This window comes from Scyliorhinus canicula, chromosome 3, assembly GCF_902713615.1.
Source record: "Scyliorhinus canicula chromosome 3, sScyCan1.1, whole genome shotgun sequence".
NCBI lineage: Eukaryota > Metazoa > Chordata > Chondrichthyes > Carcharhiniformes > Scyliorhinidae > Scyliorhinus > Scyliorhinus canicula.
This window is the reverse complement of record NC_052148.1, coordinates 42,359,124-42,385,945: the sequence shown is the minus strand read 5'-3', so window position 1 is coordinate 42,385,945 and position 26,822 is coordinate 42,359,124. Positions and strand designations below refer to the sequence as shown.

The 26,822-nt window shown below is 46.9% G+C and overlaps 1 protein-coding gene across 6 annotated transcripts in view; it reads right to left on the bottom strand.

Moving 5' to 3' along the window:
• LOC119963931 (fibroblast growth factor receptor 3-like) overlaps window positions 1-26,822 on the bottom strand; it is a 254,152-nt gene that overhangs the window by 56,718 nt on the left and 170,612 nt on the right. For all 6 annotated transcript variants that reach the window (XM_038793355.1, XM_038793358.1, XM_038793357.1 and 3 more), the window contains exons 8-9: window positions 20,925-21,069; window positions 8,904-8,957 (exon numbers count right to left, since the gene is read on the bottom strand). In XM_038793355.1, coding sequence (XP_038649283.1) covers window positions 8,904-8,957; window positions 20,925-21,069 — 199 coding nt within the window. The remainder of the gene's footprint in view (window positions 1-8,903; window positions 8,958-20,924; window positions 21,070-26,822) is intronic.

Below are 26,822 nucleotides of genomic sequence, written 5' to 3'. Positions count from 1 at the left end.
GCTGAAACCCAGAACAATGGATGCTAGACAACTCAGTGTAGTAGCTACCTATAAATAAGAGCCACTATTCAGGATCCCATCTCTAGGACTTGCACCTTTCTGGTAACAGTATTGACTAGCTAGTGTTCCCAGGCTACCACAAGTGATTCCTAACAGATGAGGCGATCATTCAAGTAGAATAACCATAGAATCATAGAAACCCGACAGTGCAGAAGGCAACCATTCGGCCCCTCGTGTCTGCCCAGTCCCGCTAAAAGAGAACCCTGCCTAGGCCCACACCCATACCCTATCCCCATAAACCCACCCAATCTCTGGACACAAAAGGGAAATTTAGCACGGCCAATCCACCTAACCTGCACATCTTTGGACAATGGGAGGAAACCGGAGCACTCAGAGGAAACACACGCAGACCTGGGGAGAATGCACAAACTCCACGTAGACAGTCACCAAAGGCTGGAATTGAAACTGGTTTCCTGTTGCTAACCACTGTGCTGCCCCAGAAAAAAACAAGAGATTGCAATACAAGAATCCAAGAATCGGTGTTTATAAAATAATACATGAAGCCTGCTCACTGTCAACGGAGTTGAAAACCTTTCTGATACGATTCTCCTGTGAATTATTACAGCAGATTCCACACATTCCTGTACAGTACTTTTCACATGCTGGGTCCACAGCCAAGTTATCATCAGAAACTATTTACAGTGGGTTCTGGCTTTCCAACTCTACAAATTCCTTGTACCAGACCACTGAACCCTGACAATATAACTACCACAATGTTCTGGGTCAAACAATAAAATGGACAATGGCCAACTAGGGGTGGGGGTGGGTGAGGCTGTGTGTGTGGGTGTGAGAGCGGAGGCTGGCAGGGGTTAGGGGGAGCAACAGTTGGACTAAGGCCCTGCTTTACTTTGAAGTACATTCTTGAGGTCTGGTCAGTTGTAATGTAGGAAACAGCAGGATCCCACAAACAGCACAAGAAAACTAACCAATTGAACAGTCCTTTCATTATGTTGGCCCAAGGTATAAACATTGGCCAAGAGATGGGAACCCCAGACATTCCCCTGTTCTTTGTGAAGTAGGATCATGGGATCTTTTATATCGATGTGAACAGCCAAACAGGGTGTCAGTGGTGAGTCACCTTAAATAGGGTGAAAAAATATTATATTTGAAATAAAGGTAAGACAAAATTTGCCACAAAGATACTAGTCAAATAACTTGAGAGATTAAAACCAGACTGCACCAGACTCCAGTATGAAGAGTGATGGGAGGGAGGCTTTCTTTGGTAAAAGCCCAGTAGACCCTCTCTCTGAAGTCTATCAGTGGGAGATAGCATAGCGAAAGATTTCCAGAATGCCATTTCTAGTTAAATCATTCTCCAAACATTCCATGAGACACAAAATGTAAGAAAATGTCCTGCAAGGCACACTGTCACTACACATCATGAGTCATGGAAATCGTGACCCGGTTTTGATCCCAGCCCCAGGTCACTGACTGTGTGGATTTTGCTCATTCTCCCAGAGTCTGCATGGGTCTCACCCCCACAACCCAAAAATGTACAGGGTAGGTGGGTTGGCCACGTTAAAATTGCCCCTTAATTGGAAAGGTTTTAAAAAATTATGTCATTTGCTCAGCTGATACCTGTGAGTTGTGATGAATGTAAAACATTGGTATATATTGTATTTGTATCTGCTGCAGTAATGGTTTTAAAAGCTAGGGTTAAGGTGTTTATTTGTTGTAGTAATATTATTAAAGATCCTAGGTTAAGGTATCTAGACTGTGTGTCAGCTGAAGCTGTAATTAAGAAGTCGTAAAAGGTTAGGTCATGATTGATTCCAACGATTTACTTGTGTAAATAGAGAGGGCTAATGCAACATTGTAACAGCACCTGGAGATTTTCTAGAGAGTAGGTAATTTATGAGGGGATGTATTTAGTCCCAACTAAGCAGGTCATGTGACATCTTAGTGATACGGATTATGTTAATAGTGGGAGAGGCCAGGTTTCTCTATAGTTGATTTCAGTGTGACAAGTAAGGGTTTGAAGTTGAACAGCAGCGTTGCCAAATGCTGCTAGGTTGAGAAGTGTACTGAATCTGCTCTTGAAAGTCTCGGTCTACAAAGGTCTCTACACAGTTAAACAAATAATCTGCTAACTTTATTTATAAGTGGCATTTGAATGGTATTGGGTTGCTTAATTGGAGTTAGTAGCAGGTATATATAAGTTGAAGATTTTCCTTGTGTTTCAGAACTGTTTAACTGATCATTTTTGTTGCTATTTTCTTTGATATTTTCTGTGGTTAATTTAGTGGTGAAATTAAGTTTATTTTAACATAAAACGTGCCTATTGGTCAGAATCACTCCTGGCATGAAGTATCCTTTCCTAAGATTTACAAATTTAAAAAATTGTTTGGCATTCATGCCTGGTATCCTAACAATTGTTGCCGTCTGGTCTGATACCCTAACAGAGTGCATAGTCAGATTTAATTAGAGATTAAATTGCTTCTCAGTTATAAAGGCACATTGTTAAGAGTCCAAGAGTAGCTTGTGTAAACAAAGATATTTACCAAAAGAGAAGCATTGTTTTTATTTGACTTGTGTAGGATTGCCAAAAAAACACAATTATCCTTCAGTTAAAGGAAAATATTAAGCTTTTACCAGCATTCCATTATCACTGATCCGGAGAGCACATTCTCCAATTGATGAGTGAATACAAGCACAGAGCAAGGAAACTCAAGCTCATTCCTCTAAACTATCAGGTGAAGCTCTTGAGCAGATACCTGGTGGATGACAGTGGCCTGTGTCAGAAAGTGGAGACATTCCTGCATGGACACCGAAGCAAGTGCTTGGGAAGTCCATTATCAATGTTACCGGGCAGCACGCTGGCGCAGTGGTTAGCACGGCGCCGAGGTCCCAGGTTCGATCCTGGCTCTGGGTCACTATCCGTGTGGAGTTTGCGCATTCTCCCCGTGTTTGCGTGGGTTTTGCAAAGATGTGCAGGGTAGGTGGACTGGCCATGCTAAATTGCCCCTTAATTGGAAAAAATGAATTGGGTACTTTCAATTTATTTTAAAAAAAGAATCAATGTTACCTCAGTTGTTTATCAAGATGTGTTGTAACTGGAGGTAGTGCCTGTGAAATGATAATATGTGAGCGGACACAATGTAAATGCACCGTCAGTTACCCAACCGCTCCCTGCACCACATCCAGACTTGTGGCAAAAAAACAAATCCTTCTATCCCTAAGGCATCACCCACTGCTGCAATATTGCTCAGCCACTAATCCACACCTTCATTACCTGAAGCCTTGGTTTTTTCCCCCCATGCTTCTTATCTTGTCAGTCTTCCATCTCCACAAACTAGAACTCATTCAGAATTCCTGACTGCCCCTACCTTCATCCAATCATGTTCTATACTCCGATCAATACAGTCGTTACCAAGACTGATTAGCTTATTGGCCAGAAAACTAATTTCACAATCCAGGTCCATCAACCACAGTGCAACGATTGATTGCCTCTAGCTAGGTGTTCAAATAAACATCTTTCACTCACTCCTTGTTCATTGGTTGGATATCAACTCTTTTGGCCCATGTCCTCTAGATCTCTACATCCACAACTCTTTACCGCCTCCCTCTCTGATTTCCACAGCCTTCTAAGAACCGTACCCTTTACCTGCATCTATGCTGCTCTTCCTATACCTGACCCACCTCTCCCTGCTGGTTGCGGGACACAACTTGCATTTTGTCGCACTTTTCATGGTCTCCCAAAGTGTTGCACAACCAATAACTACTTTTAAAGTGTAGCCATTAAAATAGTGTGGAGAAACTTGGCAGGCAAATTGTGCACAGCAAGCTTCCATAAACAACATATGTTCATTTTTGATTTGCAAATAAATCTTCCTGTAAAATTGTAAACAGCAGCAGCAGCAAAAAGAACACATATCTGAATGAAGATTTCCAACAGATCTCCTGCTCCTTTTTATATACTTTATTTCTCATCAATGATACAGCTTTAAACCATTTTGTTTCACCCAGAAATAACCCCACAATTAGAATCTGTTTTCCAACATACACAATGAGAAATTTTGATGTTCATTGAAATCAAGTCTAACAGGCTTAGGGATGGATGTTTTGTTGTGAGCAGTGAATTTGTTTGGACTGGATTAGTGGTCGCCTTGCTTCCTAACGTAACAAATTGGCACTAATTTATACTAATCCCTTCTTTAAAATGCCGATGTCCTGCGACAGAGCCAGTGATGGTCACGAGGCACATTTCTGTCTGGGATTAAACACAATGCAAAAAACAGCACATTTTCTACCAACTCTGTTCTTAGTCACAGGCATTGAATTACCTTTTTTGCAATCTTTGTAGGCTTGGCCATCCTTTGTACTAAAAAAGCAGAACTATGCACCAAAGTACGCATGTTTCTGCCAGCTCTTTACTCTTGCTGTCTAAACTTCATCCACGCCACTTCAAAAAATTGAATGCCTTGTCTACATTAACTTTACAATGTAGGTGGCACGGTGGTGTAGTGGTTAGCACTGTAGATTCACGGCACCGAGGGCGCGGGTACGATCCCGCCCCCGGGTCACTGTCCTTGTGAAATTTGCACATTCTCCCCTTGTCTGCGTGGGTCTCTCCCCACAATCCAAAAATATGCAGGAAAGGTGGATTGGCCCCTTAATTGGGGAAAAAAGAATTGGGTGCACTAAATTTAAAAAAAACTTTACAATGTATGCATCAAGTACCAAATAGAAAAGGGTTGAAATCAAAAAATGGTGCAATATGATTAACAGCTACATGAAACCCATTTTCCACCACTGAACTATAAAAGACTTAGATTTTGCTAGCTTGGCGGTGACTGAGCAAACGGCTGATGAGATGTTCATAGTTCATAGAATTTACAGTGCAGAAGGAGGCCATTCGGCCCATTGAGTCTGCACCGGCTCCTGGAAAGAGCACCCTACCCAAGGTTAACACCTCGACCCTATCCCCATAACCCAGTAACCCCACCCAACACTAAGGGCAATTTTGGACACTAAGGGCAATTTATCATGTCCAATCCACCTAACTTGCACATCTTTGGACTGCAGGAGGAAACCGGAGCACCCGGAGGAAACCCACGCACACACGGGGAGGATGTGCAGACTCCGTACAGACAGTGACCCAAGCCGGAATCGAACCTGGGACCCTGGAGCTGTGAAGCGATTGTTCTATCCACAATGCTACCGTGTTAAACCAAGACGCTCACTCAAACGGGTGTTGGAGGTTCTGCTTCATGTGTGAGCTAGACAATTATTCCATGCATCCCTGGAAGTTCTCACAGTTGAGCCTGGTCCTTTGTTCTAAAAACTCTCCCACTTTTTCATGGGCTGAATTTTACAGTCTCCCTCTGTTGGTGAATTTACAGGTAGAGGCGGGAGAGGGGGTTTGTAAAATCAAGTTGGGAGTGTGTGGTTTGTAAAATCAAATGAGTGGCCTTCTATCCACTCCTGAGATGTCTCCCATATTAAGGTAGGCGGGGAAGGTTCCCTGCAGCCTGCCTGCATGTGGGTATTTTGAGACCCATAGCTAGCCAGCTATTGGCTACTTAAGGGTCTCATTCCGCCTGCGCCAGTATTTAATATGTAGCAGGGGAGGGCAGAGGGAAAGCAGGTAACCACGCAGCTTTAGTTGTGCGGGCTACCGTCAGGTTAAGAAGGGAGGTGGCCAGATGATCTGCTCCTCTACATTTCGGACCCACAAAGCAGCATGGACGAAATCATCGCACCCCTGAAAGAGTTTGGGACCTTCTCGGGCTACAAACTCAACATGAGCAAAAAGGACCTCCAAAGATAGAACACCCTCCCACTCTTCCTCGCGGGGAGAGTCCAGGCCTACTGCCCAGGTACCTCTTCCTACTTCGATCCATCCCGATCTACATCCCCAAGGCCTTCTTCAAAGCACTAGACAAACTAATCATATGGGGGCCGGGCAGGGGGGTGCGGGGAGACCTCCCACAACTGCCACGACAGACATTACTGGAAGAGTTACTGGACGCAAGCATCCTAGATAAAGGGAACTGTAGCGACATGTATGACTGACTGGTAGAAAGGGCCGACACCGTACTGTTCACAACAAGTAAGAAATGGAAGACCTTGGGATTGAAATAGGGTGGGTACTCTGGAGCGAAGCACTGCATAGGGTCAATTCCACCTTCACGTGCGCAAAGCTCAGCCTGACACAACTAAAAGTGGTACATAGAGCCCACTTAACAAGAACCCTTATGAGAATGTTCTTCCTGGAGGTGGAGGATAGATGTAAACGGTGCTAAGGAGGCCCGGCCAACTACGCCCACATGTTCTGGTCTTGCCCCTTCTTTGAGGCAATGTCCAAAGTGTTTGGGATAAGGGTGGAGCCATGCCTGAAAGTGGCGGTCTATGCGGTATTAGATCAGCCAGATCTATTCCTGGGGAGGAGGGCGGACGCCCTTGCCTTTGCTTCCCTGATCGCCCGCTGTAGAATCCTGTTCGGTTGGCGGTCAGCAGCACCACCCAAATCTGCAGACTGGCTGTCCGACCTCTCAGTATCTTTCCAAATGAAGAAAATCAAATTCGCCATCCGAGGGTCAGATGACGGCTTCCGCAGAACGTGGGAGCCATTAACCCAATTGTTCCGGGACCTGTTTGTGGCCAACAAACAAGCAGAAGAATAGCCAGGTAGCCAAGAATCAGGGGAAAGTAGCCAAGACATGAGGGGGAGAGATAGACCGGGGGGGGGGGGGGGGACGACGACACACGGCTAAACCCAAGAGGAAAGAAAGGCGAATCACAGGAGAAGGGGAGGGGGGAAGGGGCGGAAGGGGGGGGGGGGGGGGGGGGGGCGGGGAAGCGAAATCAGTCCGGGAAAAGCAAGTGACAACACCGACACCAGACCCATTGGAGTATTGCCCCCCTGTAATTGTTTCTCCGGCAGCCAAATTTATACCTACGTCCCCCATTGCCGACCCCCTCCCCACACACACAAACAGATGCCTACTTATGTGTTAAAAATAATATTACCAATTGTACAGAGTTGCTGCAGTTTAGTTGGTGCACAATACCTTACCAGTTAATTCATTTTATTTTCTTTTTTGGGATGTTTGTGTGTGCTATTCTCTTCGACATATAGCTTATTCTGTGTACATAATGGTAAATATACTTTGTTCGATCCCGGCCCCTGACCACTGTCTGTGTGGGGTCTGCACATTCTCCCTGTGACTGCATGTGTCTCACCCACACAACCCAAATATGTGCAGGGTAAGTGGATTGGCAACGCTGATTTGCCACTTAATTGGAAAAGTTAAATAAAAAAGGATGGAAACCTGACTCGTTACACCTTCCTTCCACCCTCCCAAACTCAAGGCAGTTAGAATCAGCTCCTATTTTTAAACACATCCACAGCAAATATTCTAAAGAATGGTACAGGAGGAATTTAATAGTTCGCATTCTCATTAATCAGTCAAGATTGTAGAGATGCTCTATGACAAAACCACTCTAATGTTCTAAAGTTAGTAAGATTTTGAATAAATACAAGGAAAAGCAAAGCACTTTTATTCCTATAAGGCTAATTTGACAACACCGTGCTACAGGTGGGTGCGCTTATTGGGAATGCGGATAAGCAAGGTTGTCTGACTATCTGATCGTTCGCAGGAAGTTGGAAAATCACCCCAGTGCCCCATTAGACTAACAACATGTCTCAAAGAACTTCCGACTGGTCTTTAAGAACATAGAACATACCGTGCAGGAGGCCATTCGGCCCATCGAGTCTGCAACGACCCACTTAAGCCCTCACATCCACACTATGGGCAATTTAGCATGGCGAATCCACCTAACCTGCACGTCTTTGGACTGTGGGAGGAAACCGGAGCACCCGGAGGAAACCCACGCAGACACGGGGAGAGCGTGCGGACTCCGCACAGACAGTGACCCAGCGGGGAATCGAACGTGGGACCCTGGCGCTGTGAAGACACAGTGCTATCCACTTGTGCTACCGTGCTGCCCCTTGTGCTACCATGCTGCCCCGTGGACTAAGTGTGGTCACATTAGTTATATCACCAAACGTGATATGTCACCTATATTCCACAAAGTGCAACAAGGTGAATCACCAGTTTCCACAATTATTGAGCGGGAAGTGCTGGCCAAATGTCCCCCGACACTCTTAAAACAGATCTGTGTGATTCCTAAGATTGGGAAGAGGAAAGATAACAGGCGGGATTCTCCCGACAGGAGTCTAAGTGCCGACTCCGGAGTAAAAACCGGAATGTTTTACTTTGGTATCGGTGCCTGTTCCCAGAACTCTATTCTCCCCCCTCCGTGGGGCTAGCAGGGGCGTTGCGCGATTTACGGGGGCGGGTCCTCGGACGCGGCGCCTTGGGTCCCGCACATGCGCAGTTGGGCCGGCGCCAACTAGCGCGTGTGCGGTGGCCGTCCTCCCCCAGGCCGCCCCGCACAAACATGGCGGATGGATCCAGGCTCTCCGGCGCAAGAAAGGAGGCCCGCCGACAGAGAGGCTGGTCCGCCGATCGGTTGGTCCCGATTGCGTACCAGGCCACTCTGGAGGCCCCCCCCCCCCCGGGATCGGAGCCCCCCCCCCCCCAAAACCTTCATGACGAGTACCCGCCGGCAGTGACCAGGTGTGGACAGCACCAGCGGGGCGAGGCCGTTTACGCGCGGCCCATCCGAACCGGAGAATCGCCGCTCACCGTTTGCGGCGATTCTCCGAGCGGTCTGGCGTGATTTGTGTGCTGCTGGTTCCGGGTGTGGGGGTGTGTGGAAGAATCACATGCGGGGGTCGGGGCGCGACTCGTGAGGCGCCCCAATTCTCCCACCCAGTCGTGGAGGGGGGGTAGAAATACCGCCCAACAGAACTCTGTCCATCATTGATATGGTACCTGCATCGTCAGATCCATCATCATCATCTTCATCATCACCCGAAGACAAAGAATCTGAAAACAAAGTGAACCTTCCATCAGTATAATATTGCATTGTAGCCAACATACAAAACTCACTGCAAAGGAGTTTATTAGTACTAAGTAACTAGAACTAAACTTAATTAGTCAGGGAGGGAGACAAACAAATGACACAGCCAGGGAGAAAGTAAAAGTTTAATGCCCAATTATTGAAACCAATCAGTTGCAACATTCTGTGCTAGAACTATTATTCACCAAATACGTCCCTTTCATTTGATATCTCCTAACGGTTTTAAGGCACATTGGAGTAGGTTTCTGTGCGCCAACATCTCCCTCTGTTACTTTATCGGAGTGGCCATTCGTGCGCAAGTTTAAGCAGTGAACACTGCGCGCTATGGAAGCATTAATTGTCACTCCCAATCTGTCCGACTTTCCAGTAGATGAACAACTTATTTTTCCCATCCAAATCTCGGGAGCATAAGGAACAATTGGGAGTACCCCAAACACCCTCTTGTCTTCGGTCGGTTAACTCAACAGGGAGCAGGTTTTTGGCCAACGAGACGTGATTCCACAGGCAATTAATTTCTACTGATCTACCGCCCCTGACTTGAAGCAGACAAAGCTTCCCATTTTAATGAGGACGAGAGATTAATTAGTGAGGGATCAGGAGTGGCGGCCAATGAAAGTCTAGGAAGCAGGAATGGAGACAGGGACAGGGGAGATAGGTCATTTTCTGGCATGACTTGGTCGCTATTTCTGTGGCTACTGTTTGTGCTTGGGTTAAAAAAAATGAAAGGGGGGGCGGCACATGGCGCAGTGGTTAGCACTGGGACTACAGCGCTGAGGACCTGGGCCTGGGTCACTGTCCGTAAGGAGATTGCACATTCTCACCGTGTCTTCGTGGGTTTCACCCCCATGACCCAAAGATGTGGAGGCGAGGTGGAACATGGTCGACATTATCCAAGACCTCATCACGAATTTTGATAACTAGCGGGCAACGGTTGGTAGAGGACCTTTGTCGTATGGAGCAGGCAGAGGGAGGATGGTAACAAACATTTGGGGGGGCAGCCAAAATGGAGAAATATGTTCCATAATCCCTCATGGTTGACAGCGTCAAAGGGCTTTGAGAGGTCAAAGAAAGCCTTGTTCGAGGGTAAGTGCTGTTCCCTTCATTTCTCTTGTAGTTGCCGTGCGGTGAAGATCATGGCCGTTTTGCCCTTAGTGGGCAGAATTTGCATTTTAACTCTGGAAGGAGCAATTTAGTCACAGAGAGAAGACGATTAAGGAGGATTCTTGTGATGACCTTCCCTATCGTTGCCAGCAGGGAATTTTTCTGCCGTTACTGCAATTGGACTTGTCACCTTTCTTAAGAAGAGGATCACATTTATCACGTCTGGGATCTCCTGACATGATCTCCTCTTTTCAGGTAAGGGAAATGAGGTCATGTATTCCCACCATAATGCTGCTCCGCCATGTTTTAGTGCGTCGGCAGGATTACACCTGTTCCTTGAGCCTTGTTGTTCTTTAGCTGTTGAACAGCTTTTCCCACCTGGTGCCAGGTTGAGTTTGTGCTGAGATGGTGGCGAGTAGAATGGAGTTGAGGACAGTTGAAAACAGAGTCTGTTACGGTCAACTTGCAGTGGGTGCTGATTGCCTCTCTGTTCTTTATGACCACCTCTCGGTTGTTGACCAGCACTGAGTGGGGCCATGGGTGCGTGTGCCGTAAGTGGTCTTGACTGCACTATCGAAACCTTGCACGTCATGTCTGTTGGCTAACTGCTACATCTTCTACGCTTTCTCTGTCTTCAGGTCAGGGTCTTTTGCTGGCCTTCAGCCATTTGTAGAGCTGCTTTCTTCCTCTCGAGTTGGATTGCTGTTTCAGGTTAAAAAAAAACAACCTTGAGCTTGTGGCTCATTGGCTCCTGGATGTTCTCATCGAACCAGTCTTGGTGTTTCATGGTCGAATGATTTAGTATCTCTTTGCAGGTTCTGGTTAAGGAGGCCTTCAGGGCAGATCAGATGCTGTGAGCACTCTGTGCCTCATCAGGTTGGCAATGAGGCACTGGCTGAATAGCCTCTATTATCAGGGTCATGAGTGCCTCAGTGTTGATTTTCCTGGGGCATTATTTTGGTTGCAGTCGCTGCTTTGGGGCTACGTTGACATTGATCAGAACGGATGTGGCAGTTACCTATTTAGGTGCCATTGGGTCTTGTCATGGTGCAGCTAATCCGCACATCCTTGCGGTTCATCGCTTGGACAATGACATAGTTGAGCAGGTGTCAGTGTTTGGAGCGAGGGTGTTGCCATGGAGCTTTGAACTTGTTTCTCTGATGGAACAAGATGTTGGTTATAACAAGGCCATGTTCTAGGCATTTTGTTAAGAGCAGGGTACAGTTGATTTCGGATTTCCCTACCCACCCTTTCCCAATTACACTTCTCAGGAGGTCTGTGTCCTTTCAAATTCGGTCACTGAAGTTGCCAAGGAGGACCATCTTGTCGCACATTGGGACTCAGCCCATGGATTGTTTGAGGCTGGAGTAAAATTCCTCTTTGGAGTTGTCTGTAGCATCCGGTGTTCGAAATACACACCCAGGACTAGCACATTGTTACAGTCTAGGATGAGCCAACGGTCATGAAGTGTCTGCTTATCCTGCAAAGAGAGTCGCTCGAGGTGGCAACTAATTTGTTTTTAATGATGAGGCCAATACTGTGGAGGCAGCGATCTTCTGGTTTACCTTTCCAGACAAAGGTGTATCCGCCACCTTGTCCCTTGTGCTGGCATTCCCCTGTCTGCTGGGTCTCTGGAGGAAATGCCAATGCTGAAACGTCTGAACCTCTGGGCTATGATAGCAGTAGGCCTTTCTGATCTGTTACAGATGGAGTTGTCCATCAGGGTCCTGACAGTTCAGAACTTTATTTTAAATGGGTGGAAGATGCCTGCGCATGAGTTCACAACAGCTACCACACTGGATGAGGCAATGCCTTGACCAGTGTCAAGGGTGTCCATGATGAAAAGGAGCCCATGATATGGGCCTAGGGCATACAGGCATGCATACATACTCCTACTGTCCTCCTTTATACTTCAGACAGGGCTTTCGCCCTGGGATTCAAGTGCAATGGTGGCTTCATTAGCTCATGGGAATGGCACGGGCCTCTGTGTCAGTTTGGAAAAATTTCATTCCATTCAGCATGCAGCAGCTCAAGCACTGTTTTCTACTGGATCCATTGATCTCCTCCCTCGCTGCTCCACACTGGGTTCACCACTCTCCTCCCGCGCTGCTCCACACTGGGTTCACACTCTCCTCCCTCGCTTCTCCACACTGGGTTCACCGCTCTCCTCCCTCCCTGCTCCACACTGGGTTCATCACTCTCCTCCCTCGCTGCTCCACACTGGGTTCACCGCTCTCCTCCCTCGCTGCTCCACACTGGGTTCATCACTCTCCTCCCTCGCTGCTCCACACTGGGTTCACCGCTCTCCTCCCTCGCTGCTCCACACTGGGTTCATCGCTCTCCTCCAGCACTGCTCCACACTGGGTTCACCGCTCTCCTCCCTCGCTGCTCCACACTGGGTTCACCGCTCTCCTCCCTCGCTGCTCCACACTGGGTTCACCGCTCTCCCCCCTGCACTGCTCCATACTGGGTTCACCGCTCTCCTCTCTCGCTGCTCCACACTGGGTTCACCGCTCTCCTCCCTCGCTGCTCCACACTGGGTTCATCACTCTCCCCCCCGCACTGCTCCACACTGGGTTCACCGCTCTCCTCCCACGCTGCTCCACACTGGGTTCACCGCTCTCCTCCCACGCTGCTCCACACTGGGTTCACCGCTCTCCTCCCTCGCTGCTCCACACTGGGTTCACCGCTCTCCTCCCTCACTGCTCCACACTGGGTTCATCACTCTCCCCCCCGCACTGCTCCACACTGGGTTCACCGCTCTCCTCCCTCGCTGCTCCACACTGGGTTCATCACTCTCCTCCCTCGCTGCTCCACACTGGGTTCACCGCTCTCCTCCCTCGCTGCTCCACACTGGGTTCACCGCTCTCCCCCAGCACTGCTCCACACTGGGTTCACCGCTCTCCTCCCTCGCTGCTCCACACTGGGTTCACCGCTCTCCTCCCTCGCTGCTCCACACTGGGTTCACCGCTCTCCTCCCTCGCTGCTCCACACTGGGTTCACCGCTCTCCTCCCGCACTGCTCCACACTGGGTTCACCACTCTCCTCCTGCACTGCTCCACACTGGATTCATCACTCTCCCCCCCGCACTGCTCCACACTGGGTTCACCGCTCTCCTCCCACGCTGCTCCACACTGGATTCATCACTCTCCTCCCGCACTGCTCCACACTGGGTTCACCATTCTCCTCCCGCACTGCTCCACACTGGGTTCACCGCTCCCCTCCCGCACTGCTCCACACTGGGTTCACCGCTCTCCTCCCGCACTGCTCCACACTGGGTTCACCGCTCTCCTCCCTCACTGCTCCAGACTGGGTTCACCGCTCTCCTCCCGCACTGCTCCACACTGGGTTCACCGCTCTCCTCCCGCACTGCTCCACACTGGGTTCATCACTCTCCCCCCCGCACTGCTCCACACTGGATTCATCACTCTCCTCCCACGCTGCTCCACACTGGGTTCACCGCTCTCCTCCCACGCTGCTCCACACTGGATTCATCACTCTCCCCCTGCACTGCTCCACACTGGGTTCACCGCTCTCCTCCCTCGCTGCTCCACACTGGGTTCACCACTCTCCTCCCTCGCTGCTCCACACTGGGTTCACCGCTCTCCTCCCTCGCTGCTCCACACTGGATTCATCACTCTCCTCTCTTGCTGCTCCACACTGGGTTCACCGCTCTCCTCCCTCGCTGCTCCACACTGGGTTCACCGCTCTCCTCCCTCGCTGCTCCACACTGGGTTCACCGCTCTCCTCCCTCGCTGCTCCACACTGGGTTCACCGCTCTCCTCCCTCGCTGCTCCACACTGGGTTCACCGCTCTCCTCCCTCACTGCTCCACACTGGGTTCACTGCTCTCCTCCCACGCTGCTCCATACTGGGTTCACTGCTCTCCTCCCACGCTGCTCCATACTGGGTTCACCGCTCTCCTCCCTCGCTGCTCCACACTGGGTTCACCGCTCTCCTCCCTCGCTGCTCCACACTGGGTTCACCGCTCTCCTCCCTCGCTGCTCCACACTGGGTTCATCACTCTCCTCCCTCGCTGCTCCACACTGGGTTCACTGCTCTCCTCCCACGCTGCTCCATACTGGGTTCACCGCTCTCCTCCCTCGCTGCTCCACACTGGATCATGTGCTATCGAGTTGTTTGATAGTTTTGCTCTCGATCTTCAATGGTGAAAATTACAAGGCCAGTGCTTTCTTCTGCATGAATCACTAAGGTTTCCAGTCAAAAAAAATCAGTTTCCCAATCTTCAGCCAGTCACCTACCTGCTCCCCCGTGATGTCACACCCTAATCTTTGCTTTAGGGATATGATACTGTTGTTACAATTTCTTTGCTATGCAATAGACTTTCTTCAAAACTTTGACTTTGTTGAATCCAATTAGACATTTACCACGCTATTTGACCCTGACAAGTTTGGAGCTGGTTGACTTTACACCGCTCCCAAAAATTGGCCGTCTGCCCCCATGGAAATTTCCAGACCCTAGCTGCTTAATTATCCAATTAATGGTTTGGGTGATTTGACTTTCCCATCCTCCCTCCAGCCTTCTTCCCCACCTCTCCTTGTGAAAATCGGCATGGTCGGGAACAGAGACAGGATGTCATGAGCAGCTATTTTTTTGATTGTGTGTTTCCATGCAGACTTAATGCGCGCACAAAAATCTGTTGTCAGGTGCCAAACCTGCGACATTGCTGGTTGCAAGGCCCAGCACCACGGTACATGGTGCACAGGACCCAAAAGGTAGTAATCTCTGGATTACTTCTGGTGCCACGAGCTAGTAAGTATAGAAATAGGAGGTTAGTCCAGATTAATGGGTGGCTGGAGAGATGGTGCAAGAGGGAGGGCTTTAGATTTCTGGGACATTGGGACCGTTTTTGGGGATGGTTTAAACTAACTTGGTTGGGGACTGAGATCCTGAGAGAAAGCTCAGCCAGGATCGGCTAGAGATCAAAGTTTTAAACTAGGGGAAGGCCGATTTTGATAAGACCAGATAAGATTTGGCCAGAGTGGACTGGGAGCTGACACTCTTAGGTAAATCTGTGACAGAACAGTGGGACGCATTTAATCAGGAAATAGGTAGATTCTAAATGAATACGTTGTGTCAGTGTTCACTCGTGAGAGGGTCAGTGTGGGTATAGAAATCAAGGAGAAGGATTGTAATAAAATTAAAGAGATTAACACAGACAGAGAGTAGGTTCTGAGTGGTCTGGCAGGCTTAAACGTAGACAAATCTCCAGGGCCAGGTGAAATGTATCCCAGGCTGTTGAGCGAGTCAAGGGAGGAAATATCAGGAGCGTTGGCAATAATTTTCAATTCCTCTCTGGCCACCGGAAAGGTGCCCGAGGACGGAGGATAGCCAACGTGGTACCATTATTCAAGAAGGGAGGAAGGGATAAACCAGGAAACTACAGGGCAGTCAGTCAACCTCAGTGATGTGGAAACTATTCAAAGCAATTCTGAGAGACAGAATGAATCTGCATTTGGAGAGAGAGGGATTAATCAAGAACAGTCAGCATGGTTTTGTTAAGGGGAGGTCATGTTTGCCCAACTTAATACAATTTTTCAAAGAGGTGACCAGCTTTAGACGAGGATAATGCATTTGACATAATCTACTCGGACTTCAGCAAAGCTTTTAATAAGGTCCCACATGGGAGACTGATGGCGAAGGTAAGAGCCCATGGGATCCAAGGAAATTTGGCAAATTGGATCCAAAATTGGCTGAGTGGCAGGAAGCAGAGAGTGATGGTTGAAGGGTGTTTTCTGACTGAAAGCCTGTGTCCAGAGGGGTCTCGCAAGGATCAGTGTGGGGCCGTTGCTGTTTGTGATTTATATAAATGATTTAGACATGAATGTAGCAAGGATGATACGAAAATTGGTGTGGTGATAAAAAGTGAGGAGGATAGCCTTAGATTACAGGAAGATATAGACGGGCTGGTCAGATGGGCTGATTAGTGGCACATAGAATCAATCCGGATAAGTGTGAGGTGATCCTCTTGGGCAGGACAAACAAGGCAATGGAATAAATGATAAACGGCAGGATTCTGAGAAGCACCGAGGAGCAGAGAGACTGTGTGCGCATTTACACTTGTCCCTTAAGATAGCAGAACAGGTGAAATCAGTGGTTAAGAAGGCATATGGAAGACTTGCCTTTATTAGCTGAGGTATAGAGTTTAAGAGCAGAGAGGTTATGTTGAACTGCATAGGATGTTGGTAGGCCACAGCTAAAGTATTGTGCGCAGCTCTGGAATCCACATTAGGACAGATGCGATAGCTCTGGAAAGGGTAGAGGAGATTTACCAGGATGTTGCCTGGGCTGGAGAGTTCTAGTTATGAAGAGAGATTGAATAGACTTGGGTTGTTTTCCTTGGAGCAGAGGAGACTGAGGGGGGACATGATTGAGATGTATAAATTATGACGGGAAAAAATAGAGTGGACAGGAAAAAACGTTTCCCCTTGATGGAGGGATCAATAACCTGGGGGCATAGAGATTTAAAGGGGATGTGAGGAAAATCGTTTTCACCCAGAGGGTGGTGGAAGTTTGGAACTCGCTGTCTGAAAGGGTGTTGGAGGCAGAGACCCTCATAACGTTTAAGAAGCATTTAGATGTGCACTTGCGATCCTAAGGCATAAGGCGATGGGCCAAGTGCTGGAAAATGGGGTTAGAATGGTTAGGTGGTTGTTTTTGACCAGCGCAGATGTGATGGGCCAAAGGGCCTTTTTAGTAGGACTCAATGACTCTAATGTGACAGACCTTAAATTAGAGCAGCAAACCTGTAGCAGTCAAAATAGTACCCGGGATAAATAAACTATATGTGAAAAGGTCTCCCTTTAATTTTGAACATTTGTGATACTTTGACACCTCCAAGTGACCCCAGAGGCTGAAAGAATGGGCTGAGTACGGAATCGGAATGTTCGAGTGGTAAAGAGTCGCACCATCTCCTGGTGAAACTGAGCACAGCACATGTGAAATTCAGCCACCTGAAGCACATGTCCAAATACCAATTAGTTTAACAACCAAATGTATTGCATAATACATATTAAGATATATAACAGATTATTACATCTATGTTAATATTATTGATTATCGTACTTTTTATTAATTCTTCACATACACTTGGATCCAAGAAGGTTCAGGCCAGAAGCCTGATACTGTGCCTGAATCATTAGCACTGCTATTGCCTGTCCTCTTGGCGTTGGTTCTCAGATATATCAAAGATAGTACCATGAGGGCTTGGAGCATTTTCAAATAAAAATCCAATTAGAAATGTTCAAATAGGCTACAGCAATGTTTGTTTATTTATGATCAAATATTTCTGCTGGGCTGAGTGCAGGCGAGCCTGTAGGCTCTTGCTATTCATCTCATTTCAGTGAACTGTGAAAGGTTTTCACAAATATTCAGATAAAATGGTCACATTTATTGTGGGACCTCCATTTTCCATCCTCCTATTCAACTGTTTCCAGATTATTTAAACAGAGTGTGAGGGAAAGGGCAGAAAACTATAGACTGGTCAGTCTGACTTCAGCGGTAGGCAAATTATTGGAAACTTCTGAGAAACAGGATAAACTGTCACTTGGATAGAAATGGATTGATCAGGGATAGTCAGCATGGATTTGAGGGGAAGATTATGTCTCACAAACTGAATTTAATTTTTTTAGGAGATAACAAAGAGGATTGATATGGGGACATTGTCCACATGGATTTCAGTAAGGCATTTGATAAAGGCCCACTTGGTAGACTGGTCAGATAAGTGAGATCTCATGGGAGATAGGGGAAGGAGCCAGGTTGGATTCAAACTGGTTCAGTGACAGGAAACAAAGAGTAACAGTCGATGGATGTTTTATCGAATGGAAAAAGGTTTCCAGTGGTGTTCCGCAGGGGTCAGTGGTGGGCACGTGACAATAAACAAATCCAATCCAATCCACTTGCTGTGTGTTGCATATATTAATGCTCAAGACTTAAATGTGGGTGGCATGATTGGGAAACCTGTAGATGACACAAAAATTGGCCGTGTAGTGATATGAACAGGCTAGCTGTCGACTCCATAATGATATCAATGGTTTGGTTGAGAGGGCAGTGAAATAGTGAATGGAATTCAATCTGGAAAATTGAGACATTGCATTTGGGACGGGAAAACAAAGCAAGGGAATACTCAATAAACAGGAGATATTGAGAGGGATTGAGAAAGTGAGAGATATTAGAGCGCATGGCCACGGGTCCGTGAGGGAGGTGGACAAGAAAGCATATGGAATGCTTTCCTTTACTGGGCAAGGTATTGAATACACAAGCAGGGATATAATGATGGAACTGTATAAAATGCTGGTTAGGCCATACCTGCAATTTTCTGGACAGTTGTGGTCACATTACGGGAAGGACATAATTGTTTCGGAGAGAGTGCAGAGGAGATTTACAAGAATGTTGCCGGGGTATGAAAATTGCAGCTGTGAGAAGATATTGGATAGACTAAGGTTGTTTTCCTTAGAACAGAGGAGGCTAAGGGCTGACCTAATTGAGGTGTATAAAATTATGAGGGGCCTGGACAGGAAAAACGTGTTCCCCCAAGCTGAGGGGTTAATTACCAGTGGCCACAGATTTCAGGATATTGGTGGGTGGATTAACAGGATCCTGAGGAAAAGCTTTTTCATCCAGAGGGTGGTGGGTGTCTAGAATTCACTGCCAAAGTTGATGGTTGAGGCAGTAACGCAACGCATTTAAATCTGCATCTGAAGTTCTACAACCTGCAAGGCTATTGTCCAGGTGCTGGAAAATGGGACTAAACTGAGCGGCTAATATCTTTTTCTCTTTCTTGGCCGGTGCAGACATGTGCTGAATTACCTCTTTCTGTGCCGTAACCTTTCTATAGTTTTATTATCCACTGGAAACAACAAAACAAAAGCTATGTGCGAAACATCAGCTGACTATGTTTAGGTATAAACAGGTCCAAAATTTTGCCAGGAAGGAGGTACAGAGCTTTCCGATGGCGCTGGGCTCCCAGACGTTGAAAGAGACATTGACAACAGGGGGAATGGAGAAAGGGGTGGTGTCAGCAATTTATAGGGTGATTTTGGGGGAAAATAAGGTATCGCTAGAGGATTAAGGCGAAGTGGGAGAGAGGAGGTGTCTTAGTGTGAGGTGCTCGAGCGGGTGAATGCGTCAACTTTGTGCGCGAGGTTTAGGCTGATGCAGTTAAAGGTGGTGTATAGGGCACACCTCACAAGGGCGAGGATGAGCCAACTTTTTGAGGGGGTGGAGGATGTTTGTGAACGGTGTGGGGGAGCCAAGTGCCCAAAAGCGGATTCTGTTGGGGTGGAAGTCGCCTTCTCCACCCTGTGCCTAGGCATGGGGGGGATCTGCTGGAGTTCTTAATGCTCGAGAAAGTGAAGTTCGACTTGAGGGGAGAATGGAAGGATTCTACAACTCATGTTCATCATGCATTTTCATGAATTGGATGACATTGAACATGGGGGGGGTGGTTTGGAATGTATAAGTTATTGATGATTCTTTTTCATTGGTGTTTTGTATTCAAACTGTTGGGAGCTGTTTGAGGGTGGGTGGGATAAGGGGATTGTCAGCTAAGGGATTGTCATTGTATTGTTGTTATTGTTGATTAACTGTGGTAAATTTTGATGAAAGTGTGAAAAAGGAGAATAAAAATATTTATTTTAAAAAAACATCAGCTGACTGCTCAGCTACTTTCGCTATTAGTATTTAGTTTCCTTTGTGAATTAATATACAAAATGTCTCATTTTATTAACTGGTATTTTACTTCACACCTATCTGTGTCTTGGGTACATCTGGACTATGTTGAGGTATTCCCCTGTTTCACGGTCGTGAAAACCACACAGTAATTGGTGAACGGATCTGGTTTATTAATTGATTGCATTACTGCATTTCATTTTACCTCCACTCACAACACAACTGAAATGCTTGAGTTTCAGATCGTATTCCCACAGGCATGGGTGGCCTTCGTGTTATTATGCAGTGTCACCCGTTAATTATTGAAAACAAGCTGGCAAAATCATTGCGCTTGAAAAACATAATTTTTTTCCACCATTTTGTATTCAAACAGAAAGTTACACCATCTGTATCCTTTCCTTCAAAACTGGATGTCCACATAGTGAACAGGAAACCTGCCTGGGAGAAACTAGTCTGTAAAGGAGCCAAATAAACTTCTTGAGATGGTGCTTTCTCCTCATGTCCCGAGACAAGATCATCATTTACTCAGCTCAGGAGCATGAATCCCTGCAAATCCATAATTTCAGTATGTCATAATGTACTTTCAATTTCTCCTATCATTGGGACTCCCAGATATGGTCAGCTCCCATTGACCTATTCATTTAAATTTGGCGGGTACAAACAGACAAACACACACAAATGCGAAACAAAAATCCTAGATGATCAACAATTTTTAAAATGTTTTTTCTAGAACAGGCACTGCCTGTGTGTGTGAGAAAGAGCTAGGCTGTGTCCATCATAAAGTGCCCAGGTTGAATCCCCAGTGTACTGAAACGTTCAACGTGGGCTGTGGAAGATCGGCAGACACCAGCAGTATAATTGGTCTCAACCTCCTTATCCCAGGGAAGAGCGAATGGAAGAGAATTCAGCCTTGGCTGTTGCTCACCTTTGCTGCAGGTTGAATAGCCTGACACTCACCAGTTTAGGTGCGGATGTCTGTAGAGGGGAGGACTTTAACGGATAGAATTGGGAAGTATTTAACAAAAAAATGGATACTGATGGTGCAACTTCCTGTTTAAAGTAAGTGTGATTAAAATAACAAAATTTTGACAAAAGAACATGACACAATAATCACAAGAGAGAATTATGAAAGTGCAGAAATACCTGGCAGAACGGACAACCATGCAGAGTGATGCGAGAACCCAACCGAATTACCAGCCAAACAGGTATACTCCCCTGCATCCTCAAAAGTAACATTTCGCAAGTACAGAATTTCTCTTTCCTTATCCGTTGTGTTAATACCAGCAGTCTACAAAAAAAGACACCAAACAGGATAGAAGATAATGGAGAGGAGACAATAAGGTAAGGTTTGACCATAGCACCTCAGTTAAAGTCACTGCACATCACAGGCCTGAAAGCAGGTTCCAGCACATGTAGAAGGTTCCATCCTGCTCCAGAATGGTGCAACGTGATAGACATTCCTACCTCAGCAACCTGCACATTAGTCAAGAGTTCCCTTCACCAGGCTCTCACTCTCTCTGCCCCACGAGCAAAAACAAGTGTTTGAAATTGATGGGGGGGGGGGGGGAAAGAGAAAAATTAACCCACAATATGCTGGATTGCTTCAAAGTTAGGTTTAAAAAAAGGAGAGATGGACACATTAGATGGAAGAGGAAAAGGGGGCAAAGAAGAAAGGCAGCACTATTAAATAAAACAGCAGTGAATCAGTTAAGGGCAGCAAATGGTTATTCAATGCGATTAGTACTAGTGAGAGGAAAAGGGGTTAACAATAGGAAGAGTGAAATATGGAATGCAATCCTCTGTATTGTAGCAATTTTTTCCACAGCAAGGGGCAGCAGGGTGGGGTTTTATTCCAATGAGTAGCAGAAGAGAAAAGGTCACTGGCGAATGGGTTGCCTGCAGCAGTTGAGTTCAGTAACATACAAGGGATTTTCTTGCTCCAGATTGGGTTGGCGTGACGGACGGGGAGGGGTGGATGGGGGTTAAACGTCACATTCGGGAATTTGAGGCCTGGGACAGAGTTTTGCGTTTATCTGGTTTTGGTTTGTTGACATACAGCCAGTGCAGCTTTTCAGCCGCGCCAACAAAATTGGTGACTCTACACAGATACTCGCCTGCATCCTGTTCTGTCACATTGTAAAGAATGAGTTTATCGTCCGCTTCAGCGGTATTACTTATCCACGACTGCAATAATAGACCACACAGAACAGATCAGTAGGTTCAGATACAGCTCCACGGCACGGCTACAGCCAATGGTAGCAGTAGACATTCCCCACTGGGACCACTGGACGGAGTGGCAGGGTGTGGCTAATTAAAAACAAACTTGGCAGTAAACCGATCTTTGCCACTTGGTTTACCTGTCCCATCGTGGGCTGCACATTGCCATGCACCATTCTCACTTGGAAATATATTATCATTCATTCATTGTCGTTGGATCAAAATCCTGGAACTCTTGGATTTTTGACTTGGAGCGAACCTCCAGGTGCTGGTGTTCTCATGTACCTGATGCCCACGACCTTCTCGGTGGCAGTGGTTGTAGGTCTAGAAGGTGTTGCTAAAGGAACACTGGTGAGTTCCTGTAGTGCATCTTGTAGATGGTACACACTGCTACTACTTTACATTAGTGGTTGAAGGAGTGGAAGGGATGCCAATCAAACTGGTTGCTTTGTCCTACATGGTGTCAAACTTCTTGATTGTTGTTGGAGCTGAGCTGATTCAGGCAAGGGAAGAATATTTTGTCACAATCCCAACTTGTGTCTTGTACATTGTGGACAGGCTTCAGGGAGTCAGGAGGCGAGTGTTTCATCACACTCCTCCTACCTTGTGCTTTGCAAATAGTGGACAGATTTCGGGAGTCAGGAGTTGAGTTACTTGCTGCAGGATTCCTAGCCTCTGACTTGCTTTTATAGCCACACTATTTAGGAGTTTGTGGTCAATGGTAACCCTCAGGATATTGATAGTGGCGGGGTCAGTGATGGAAATTCCTTCGACTGTCATGGGGCGATGGTTAGATTCTCTGTTGTTGGAAATGGCTGTTGCCTGGCACTTGTGTGGCAAGCATGTTACTTGCCACTTGTCAGCTCAAGCCTGGATATTGTCCAGGTCTTGTTGCATTTGGACATGGACTGCTTTCACATCTGAGGAGTCACAAATGGTGCTGAACATTCATACTTCTGACATCATGATGGAAGGAAGGTCTTGATGCAACAGCTGAAGATGGTTGGGTCTGGGACACACCCCTGAGGAACTCCTGCAGTGTTGTCCTGGAGTTGAGATGACTGACCTCCAACAGCTTCATCTTCCTTTGTGCTAGTTATGACTCTAACCAGTGAACAGTTTTCCCCCTAATTCCTATTTACTCCAGTCTTGCTGGAGCTCCTTGATGCCACACTTGATCAAAAGCGGCCTTGATAATAAAGGCAGTCACTCTCACCTCTCCTTTGGAGTTCAGCTCTTTTGTCCATGTTTGATCCAAGATTGTAAGCAGGTCAGGAGTTGAGTGATGCACATTTAAACAACTCACTGGAGGACAAAGCTCCACAAGTTTCCCCATCCCCAATGATGGGGGTGCCCATCTGTGGCATTGCACGTTCTGCTGCACAATTGCTAGAATACAGTCATAGCATTTGCTGTGTCCAGTGTCTTCAGCTGGTTCTTGATATCACGTGGAATTAATCAAATTGGTTGAAGACAGGCATCTGTGATGCTCGGGATCTCTGGAGGGGGCCGAGACGGACCATCCACTCAGCACTTCTGGCTGAAGATTGTAGCAAATGTACTGATGTGCTGGGCTCCCCTATCATTGAGGATAGAGAGATTTGTGGAGCTTCATTGTCACAGCTGGATGTGGCAAGACAGCAGAGCTTAGATCTGGACCGTTGGTTGTGGCAGCGCTTAGCTTGATCACTTGCTGATGAGCAAGCAAGCCTGTGTTGTAGTTTAACCAGTTTGTCTGATGCTGCTCCTGGCATGCCCTCCTGTACTCTTCATTGAACTAGGGTTGAGACCCTGGCTTGGGGTTAATGGTAGAGTGCTGGATCATGAGGTTACAGATTGTGATTGAGTACAATTCTGCTGCTGTTAAGGCCCACAGTGCCTCACAGTTGTCCAGTTTTGAATTGCTAGATCTGTTTGAAGTCTATTGCACTTAGCACAGTCGTAGTGCCACACAATACGATGAAGGGTATCCTCAATATGAAGGCGGGGACTTTGTCTCCACAGGGAGTTTGCTGTGGTCATTCCTACCAATACTGACAGGAATGGATGCATCTGCTGCAGGCAGGTTGGTGCGAATGACATAAACAGATGTTTTCCCCTCTTGTTGGCTCAGTCACCACCTGCCGAAGACCCAGTCTACCACTTATATCATTTCAGACGAGGTCGGTAGCGGTGCGATCGGACCACTCTTGGTGATGGACATTAACTTCCACACTCCCCACGGCTCCGCCCGCACTCCATTCCTCCAAGCGTTCAACATGGATGTGCACTGATCATCATCAGTGGGGTGGCGGTAGGGGGTCTGGTGTCACCAGACTGGTTTCCTTCCCTAAAGGTAATCAGATCACCTGATGGGTTTTCACAGCAACTGACAATGATTTCATGGTTATCGCTAGAATTATAATTGCAGGATTTGAGCCAAGGTCCCCAGAGCATTACTCTGGGTCTCCCGATTACAGTTCGGTGATAATATTACCACTTCACTGTCTACCCGGTTTAAGTATCCAGTGTCTCAGTTTCTGTGCAATATTAAGAAAGCGGGCTTGATTCTGAGCCCAATCCAGATTGAGCAGCCTCATTTTACCTATTTTAGGCCTTTATTTGCCTGCCCAGGCACTGCTACTGAAGGGTGCAGAAGTGTTCAATACATGCGGAACCCATAAACCCGTTTAAGTGCAGATTTTGGTGCCCCGGCTGGGAGGCAATTTTAACCTGGCCCTTGAAGTCAGGTTTGGAGTGGTGGAGCAAGCAAAGATCAGAGAAGAAAATGCTCTGTGCCAGTTTATCTTCTGCGTTCCTGCGTCCTACCTCTATTCCCGTAGGTAGCTTCCTAGCAGCGACGGCAACCCATCCAGAATGAGCAGGAATTCAAATTCAGCTTCTTAAAATGGGCGGGTTGCAACAAATTTCCAAACGAAGTGTAAGAGCAGGTCCCACGCTGTTTCAGCACCTCAGCTATTCAGGGGAGGGAGTCGCACCACGTGAGATCCAAGCAGCATGAAAATACATTGCAATCTGACCGTTTAATGATGCAAACAGCCAGCACGAGGGTATACATGGGCACAGACTAGACATGGCAAGAGCACTTCAGAGACTGTGCTGAAATGGCTGCTGGTTCCCTCAGCCCTTTCTCGCAGCCATTTCACACGCCAGCTTCCTTTGATGTTTTTGCCTCACAGTCCAGTCGTGGTGAAGGACGTTGGAATGCTAGTTAGCACACCCTCCTTCTCAAACCTCCTGCCATCTCTAATTGGATGGCGAACCGGGAGGCAACCTGCTAACCTGACCTAGGAGGTGCAGTGCTCTGACAGACGGTTACGAGATCCGTAAAAGGTCCCAACAGCCAAAAATGTTCTCTGTCTGGACAACTGAGCCATATGGAACACTTGTCACACATTCTGGGTATCTTTTTGCAGAATGTTAATTTTCCAGAAGCTGCCACATTTTCCACCAGTAGAATTCATCCAATGGCCTTATGAATTTAGATGCCTTTTGCTGAGTTGGCAGGTGAAGGGTAGACAATATTAATTTTTAATGAGCACAAAATATATTTCCCATAGACATAAAATGAGTGACATGGCTGTCATTTTACAATTTCTTTGAATAAACTCTCAGCGTAGTCATGTTATTTTAATGCTTCATGAATTATAAAAGTATTCAGATTATTTACTCAGTGGGCAGTGTGTTGTGTAAAGCATGGGGTGGACGGGGAAAATGCTGTTTTAAGATGAGCTCTGTTTCTGTTGCCGTCTACCACATTCTATAAACAAATCTTTACAACATCAAGCGAGTCCCTCCAGGCAAGAGAAGAGCAGGTGTTCCCTGCCCCAATGCTGTAGCCCTTTCCCATCATTACCTCCCCTCCTTGTCTCTTTTCATTAGTTAGATTGGGAATTAACAACTCCAGAGAGAATGCTATTTAGCGATTACTGGGGAAAGCCAATTGTTTGCAGCAACTTCTCAGTACAGACCCATTCAGCAGTTCCACTGCCTCTGAGCCACTTGTTGGGAGACCGCAGCAGTTAGGTAGGAAACATCAGCTTTCCAGCTCACGCAATTTTTAAACATTTAGTCTCAGCATGTGGTTGCTCCCGACAAGATTGATAATCATCCCTGAGAAGGTGATGGCTTGATGCCACTTTCAGAGTTGTTATGAATCAATCATGTTGGTGTGAAACTGGTCACATATCGATCAGGGTTGGATGAGGGTGACACGTGGGATTTTTATAACAATTTGTCGGGGAGGCACGGTGGTTAGCACTGCTGCCGCACGGTGCCGAGGACCCGGGTTCGATCCGGGCCCTGGGTCACTAACCGTGTGGAGTTTGCACATTCGCCCGGTGTCTGCCTGGATCTCACTCCCACAAACCCAAAGATGTGCAGGGTATGTAGATTAGCCATGCTAAAAATTGCCCTTTAATTGGAAAAACAAAGAATTGGGTACTCTAAATTTATTTGAAAAAGCAATCTTTCAGCTTCATAGTCACTTTTGCTGAAACTATATGTCACGTTAAAGTTTAAATTAAAAGTGTCTAATAGATAAACGAACTTGCATTTATATAGCACATTTCATGACCTAAGACATCCCAAAAGGCTTTATAGCTAAAGAGGTACATGGTCAAAGTTATGTTGCTACAGTACTGCAGTGTAGAAAATGTGGCAGACAATGTGCAAGCAGCCAGGTCTCATTATCAGCAGTGTGATAATAAGCCAATAATCCACTTTTGTGATGGTGGCAGAGGAGCAAACATTGCTCAGAATTCTCCTGCTCTTCTTAATACTGGTCCCATGGGACCTTTTGCATCCACCTAAGGGGGCTGACAA